At 39.6% G+C, this 7,179-nt stretch overlaps 1 protein-coding gene across 1 annotated transcript in view; it reads left to right on the top strand.

The window, feature by feature from the left end:
* SEMA3A (semaphorin 3A) overlaps window positions 1-7,179 on the top strand; it is a 228,779-nt gene that overhangs the window by 195,610 nt on the left and 25,990 nt on the right. Inside the window, exon 13 of the mRNA XM_042469819.1 lies at window positions 7,068-7,159. Within this exon, the coding sequence (XP_042325753.1) occupies window positions 7,068-7,159 (92 nt within the window). The remainder of the gene's footprint in view (window positions 1-7,067; window positions 7,160-7,179) is intronic.

Here is a 7,179-nt window from a genome sequence, read left to right as displayed (position 1 = left end):
CAATCCCAATTGTGTTCAGAAGTTTGATCTTTTCGTAAGTGTGTTTAGGGTGACAGCCTAAAAAAAAATTTGTTCTCTCCCTCCAGAGAAATAGTCCCCTCTAATCTCCCGCTCCTTTCTAATCTCCCTCTAACATGCTAAAACACATATTTTAACACATCAGTCTGCACTCCTAAATTCATCTGAAGTTGTAGAAGAATAATTTAGTGCTGTCTGAGTCCCATCTGTCAGTAAACATGAATTAATAACTGTAATTTTATCATCCAAACTGAATTACTCCCCAAAGCTTAGTGATCTGAAAAGAAGAGCCTGATTCAATTTGTCTGAAATTTGTTTGAAATATTACTCCACCAAAAGCTGATCTTGAATACTGATAAAACTTTGCTTTGGGTTATTGAGGCCTCATCAGAGACTCTGTAGCATTTAACGTATTCTACCTTTAACCTCAAAGGCTTTATAAGCCAGTAAACCACTAATCTTGGTGGGATCCCTTTTAAAAAGAACATTGTGGCTGGCTGTCAGATTCACTCATCAGTTCCTATTTCTTTTCCCCTTTTTTCAAGCTTCTATCATCCTAAACTGTAGTATTCATATGTCTTCCTACGTAGCACTTATTAAAATCCATTTCCTTGATGCTCTTTAATTTTTGGAAGTTCTTCCCATCTTTGTTGCTAATATATTTCACAAATTTCTCTTGCAAAAAATATAATTTCGCAGGTCATTCCTTTTTTAAATATATTATTTATTTATTTTTACATATAACAAAACAACATCACAAGCAATATAACAGAAACTAAACATAAAACAATGAACAATAAACAGAGGGAAATGATAGTATACAAACAAAAAAGTTGAACATAAAACAAATATTTGACAATTCACTTTACAACATAAACCATTTAAGTCTCTAAACCTAAAATCGCTTACCCTCTTAAACCCTCGCTTATCTTGACCCTCCCCTTGTAAATTTTGTATCACCACTTTCTTCAGATCAAGTTCCCCTATTTTCTAGATCCTATTATGTCCCTTTCTTGTTCCTTTTCGGTTGCGCCTCCTTAATCATTCTTTATTTGTCTACTCTCTTCTCCTTCTTGCGTACTTTAAACCTAGTGTGTATTACCTACTCTTACCTTCCATCACTTTCCAAATTCCTCTGCTTTACCTCTTCAGAACTTGATCTGAAGCCAGCTCTCTTTACTTCATACCCTAATCATAATAATCTCAATTTCAACTCACAAACTACACATTACATAGTACATACAAACAACAAATTTGTCCTTCCTATCTTGTGAGTGAGATTATATCCGTAACATCCTTTGTGATCCCCCTTTTTATCTCTCCATATTATTTAATATTATGTATGCTACAGCTCAATTAACTGTCTTCTAAATACCTTTATTATCCATTATCTTTAACTACAATTATAGCATTTCTGTGCCACTCCATGAATGAAGCTCTTTGTCTGAAACTCATAAAATGTTGTTAAGATACCATGTGAAAATAGATTTACATTGTAAACCCCATAACAAATATTAGGTAATAAAAATAAGAACAGTTTTTCATAGCTGTTGTTCAGCAGCATTTGTTAAGATTATTTGTCTGGTGAAGTCTTTTCACATTAATATACTCACATACTATTGATGAAAAGGTAAATGTTTTCCCTCGATATGAATGTCCAGTCATAGCCAACTGTAGGAGGCAGTGTTCATCTCCATTACTAAGCTGAAGAGCCAGTGTTGTCCAAGGTGGTCTGGTAGTCATGCGGCCAGCATAACTTCACCGAATGCTGTTATCTTCCACCAAAGTGGTACCTGTTTATCTACTTGCATTTGCGTGCTTTCGAACTGCTAGGTTGGCAGAAGCTGGGACTAGTGATGAGAACTCACTCCATTATGCAGCACTTGGACCTCAAACTTCCAACCTTCCAACCTTATCATAATCAGAATTGGCATCTTAAATTAAATAAACAGATAAAAAAACACATTTTAACAACTTAAAATAATCTAAAAGATCAAATACTTAAAGTTATATACAGTACACATGCATTTGGACCTAAAAGCTTCAGCAAAAAGCCATGTTCTTTTCACTTGGTGCTTAAAAGAAACCAAATTTTGTGTAAGCTGGACCTCCACAGGGAGGACATTCCATAAAGAAGGTGCCAAAGCAGAGAAGGCCCTCTTCCATGTCCTCTCACAATGTATTGCTGCCACTGGTGGGATTTAGAGTGCCTTCCCCTAATGATGCTTATATATGATACCACCCAAGATATGCAGAGATTTCATGGTGTCCAGTATCACTATGGCCCCATACAGACTGCCAAAATAAAGCTGCTTCAGGTCACTTTGGAGGTATGCTGTTTAAATGATGCATGCATCCAAAGAGTCCAGAAGTTGCGCCAAAGCCATGATCCAGTCCTAAGGACTGGAGCGCAATTTTGGTTCAGCTTCTGGACTCTTAGGATGCATGCATCATTTAAACAGCATATCTCCAAAGTGACCCAAAGCAGCTTTATTTTGGCCAGTCTGTAAGGGGCCTAAGTTTAACAGCAGCAGTAACCTGTATTTAACAAACCAGATCAACTGCATATAGTCAATACCTGTAATTATCTAACAAAAAACAGAGCAAACTGGAAATGCTAGATTTCTTTCAGCCAACAAAAGATAAAAATGTATCTAAAAGTGAACAATTGAAATGTAACATTTTGTTGAATAAAGAAAACAGAAAATATCTGGAACAAAAGTTTTCAGTCAAGATAGTAATTGAAATCTAATCCAATCAAGATGCATGACAGTCCCCAATCCAACTCAATTTGAGCTGAAGCCATGCCTAAATGGGTTTCATCATTTCATTTTAACTGTCTCAAAAGAATCTCCATTTTTTTTTACTGTTTTTTTCAATATGCCCTTCCAATTTATCTACCGTAAACCCTGGGCATTAGAAAGATGTAGGTACATGAATCTTTGTCTATTTCCTTCTCCCATGTGAAAGCAAACATGTGCATTTTTTCTCTCTGCTAGGAAAAATTTTGAGAATTTTTGAACATTTTTCAAATATTCTTTTCATTGCAGAACTTCAAAATTTGCATTATTTTTTTAAAAAAACAAATGCAATCCTTTTTGTGCAAAAAGATGTTAATAGCTTTTTTGGCTAAATCAACAAAAACAAAATGAAATATGCTAATGATCATTCTGTTATATAAAAAAGGAACAACAATACATCATGCCAAATGACAATTTATTTATTTATTGACATGATACCACCAGATATGGAAATTTTATAAGATACTACTGGAAGAGGGATAATATGAGTTGCGGGGAGGGGGGATACTTGCATGAAGCAAGCAATGGGCTCTTTTAAGTTCAAGGCCAAAGGTAGTGTAATGTAAATGTTCTAGTCTTGGCTCAGTAATTAAGAATGTATTCAAAATATATGGACTAAGAACCAGGATACTTTCATTCTCTAAGAGCAGCCAGGTTAGAGTGGTTGCCCTGGCAAACAGCCATCTGATGTTCCCCTCCACCTGATTGCTATGTTGACAACTGGGATAGGAATCTATCCAGGGCTATAGACAGTATCGTTCCCGAGCGTCCTTGCCGGCCGCTCCAAAGAAAAGACCCTGGTATACAGAAGACCTTCGCCAGATGAAGCGGCTGCGCAACGACTAGAGTGCTACTGGCAGAAACATCAGAACTTATCTGACAGAACACTCCATGAGAACATATTGCGTTCCTATGGAGTGGCAGTCAGTGCAGCTAGGAAGTCGTTCTGTGCTGCACGGATTGCGTCAGCGGAGTCTCGTCCAGCAGAGCTGTTCAAGGTGGTCAGGGAACTAACTCAAACCCCGGCCACCCAGAACCCTTTGCTTGAACCAACTATTGCCTGCTGTGATGCTTATAACAACTTCTTTGCTGACAAGGTCTCTCAGATAAGGGCTGATCTTGACGCCAGTTTTCGAGCAGAACCTTTAGTAGAGGCATCCAGTGCCTCTGGTAACAAGGTTATTCTGGATCAATTCGAGTTTGTGAGTACCGAGGATGTAGACAAGCTCCTTGGATGCATGAAAAAGATGCCTTGCCCTCTTGACCCTTGTCCTTCCTGGTTGACCATGCAGGGAGGAGATGTTATAACATCTGCTCTTTATCGGATAATAAACACATCTCTTCGGGAAGGTACTGTTCCAACATCTTTGAAACAGGCAGTTGTAAGGCCTTTATTGAAGAAACCTTCCCTTGATCTCCTATCTATGAGTAATTATAGACTGGTCTCCCTATTGCCATTCTTGGGCAAGGTGATTGAGAGGGCAGTCGCTTTTCAGCTCCAGGCAGTCTTGGATGAAACCGATTATCTTGACCCATTCAAACTGGCTTCAGAGCGGGCTATGGAGTTGAGACTGCCATGGTCGCCTTAGTCAATGACCTCCGTCTGGCAACCGACAGAGGAGATATAACTCTGTTGGTGCTCTTGGACATCTCAGCGGCCTTTGATACCATCGACCATGGTATCCTTCTGGAACGCCTGAGAGAATTGGGTATCGGGGGCACTGTGCTCCAGTGGTTCCGGTCCTATCTCTCAGGAAGGTTCCAGATGGTGAGGCTGGGGGACAGCTGCTCTCGTAAAAGAGAGCTTACATCGGGCGTCCCTCAGGGTGCCATTCTGTCCCCCATGCTATTTAACATTTACATGAAGCCGCTGGGAGAGATCATCCGGAGCCATGGAGCACGGTGTTATCAGTACACTGATGACACCCAAATTTATCTCTCCATGTCTCCGACTGATACAGTGACTAAGGATGGCATCTCTCCTCTCGACGCCTGCCTGGGGGCAGTAATGGGCTGGATGAGGAAAAACAAACTCAGATTGAATCCAGAGAAAACAGAGATACTCATGATAGGTTAGCCCAGGCAGGGAAATTTGCCATCCTGTCCTTGATGGGATTAAACTTCCCCTAAAGGACAAAGTGTGTAATTTGGGAGTACTCCTGGATCCATCCCTACATTTATCATCTCAAGTAGATGTGATGGCCAGGAGTGCTTGGTATCAGCTGCGGCTGATACGTCAACTGCGTCCCTGTCTGGACTGAGGGGACCTAGAAAAAGTAGTACATGCACTGGTAACCTCTTGTTTGGATTTCTGCAATGCGCTCCACATGGGGCTACCTTTGTATCAGGTTTGGAAACTTCAATTGATTCAAAATGCAGCAGCCAGGTTAATCACGGGGACAGCGAGATCCGACCATATAACACCTGTTTTAAAATCTTTACACTGGCTGCCAATTCATTTCCGGTCCCAGTACAAAGTGTTGGTTATCACCTTTAAAGCCCTAAATGGCTTGGGCCCGGGTTACTTGAGGGAACTCCACTCCCTGCATAATCCTCCCTGCACTCTCAGGACATCAGGAAAACTGCTACTCAGTCACCCTAAGGTGAGATTGGTGACTACTCAACAAAGGGCCTTTACGGCAGTAGCGCCTTCTCTGTGGAATGCCTTACCTGAAGGGATCCGCCTTAGTGGAACAGTAGAAGCCTTTAAAAAGGCATTAAAAACCCACCTCTTCCTACAAGCCTACCCTCCCAATTCCTTCTAAGATTATCTTTCCCCTATTGACTCTGATGTATTGATATTCATGATTTTAACATTATTACTGTATGTTTTTAACTATGCTTTTGGATTTAATTCAACTTAATGTGTATTTTTAATATGTGAATTGTGGTACTGGTTTTACTGACTGTCTTTACTGACACTTGAACACCGCTTTGATCTTGGGAAAAGCGGTTAATAAATAAACAATTTATTATTTATTATTATTATTATTATGTTGTCCCCCTGATGATCTGACCTTTGAAAAGCTGTCAGCTTTTGTGCCCTACTGTGCCCCAGACATAACATGAAGTCAGGGGCTTGAGAGCACTGTGAGACATTCAAAATGACTAGCAGCTTCCCAGCTATGGCCTTTAGAGATACCCATGCCTAAAGGATCAGATAGACATGGGACCAGATTTCAACACCAGTGTATCCTATGGGTGATGGCTGGACATCGTCACCTGCCCAAAGATGCAAGTGCTGCCACTTGTCTCAGCGGATGGAGGAGGAATGTGTCATCATTTTATTCTTATTGGAAAATTTTCAGTACCATTGTTTTATGGTCCCGTTATGTTCTTTGGGGGATAACACAAAAATTAAAAAATCAGATTGGCATAAAATAAATTTAAATTAGTAAAGCTAACATTTGCTTAGCAGTTTAACATAAATGACTCTGTGACAGCATTATATCACATGCCAATAATGAACATGTCTGAAAATGACGACTGCCTGAGGAGGGCTTGAGATTCTTCTCATGTCCACTGCAGAACCTAAACAAAGAATTTCTACCAAAGAGCCCATACTGTTGCAAACAATTCTTTGGTTTGTCCTCTGGCACACACACAGTTCATGTTAGTATATGCTCAGTCTGTAATCAGTAATGTTGGACAAAATGTGTTTGGGGAAGCTGATAAGCCTGATAAAATTTTGAGGAACAACAGACTTCCTGCAAATACTGTTTGAAAACTGCCAACTGTCATTTTGTTTCAATGCTATAAAACTATCAACTTGTTCTAAAGAGATCTCACAGCTTGAATCAGCTTGACAGCATCCCTCCAGCTGGCCCAATACTCGACACTGACCCTTGTGTTAGCCTCTTCCTTTATATTTTAAAGCAACCATGAAAAGCATTGGGTTTGAAAATGTGTCATAAAATGTAGCCCCAGCTGATCCCTACATTCCTGACTTTAAATATTCATTTATGGCAGATGACATTTCACTGATAACTGTACACTGCCTTCTTCACTTGCTGACAGCTAAAATTAGTTAGGACTTCAAGATATTTAGATTTAAAAAAACCAAAACAACATAATCCCGTTTTGGAAACCCCAAAGAAGTTTCAGGATTACTTTGAAGGTAAATTGGTATTCCAACACATCGCCCCCTAATCCTCTTTGTAAATTGTAATATGGAAAAGTGAAATGCCTGTTGATGTCTAATATCCACCTTCTCTTACTGGAGGAAAAAAATGTATCTCTTTCTCTCAGATATTGGGACAGTTCTGAAAGTAGTTTCTATTCCTAAGGAGACCTGGCATGATCTGGAAGAAGTCTTGCTTGAAGAAATGACTGTCTTCCAGGTTAGTGGTTCTAAAGATTT

Source organism: Sceloporus undulatus, chromosome 5 (genome assembly GCF_019175285.1).
Source record: "Sceloporus undulatus isolate JIND9_A2432 ecotype Alabama chromosome 5, SceUnd_v1.1, whole genome shotgun sequence".
NCBI classification, from domain to species: Eukaryota; Metazoa; Chordata; class Lepidosauria; order Squamata; family Phrynosomatidae; genus Sceloporus; species Sceloporus undulatus.
The sequence above is the reverse complement of the archived record's forward strand: the minus strand, read 5'-3'. Positions and strand labels throughout refer to the sequence as shown.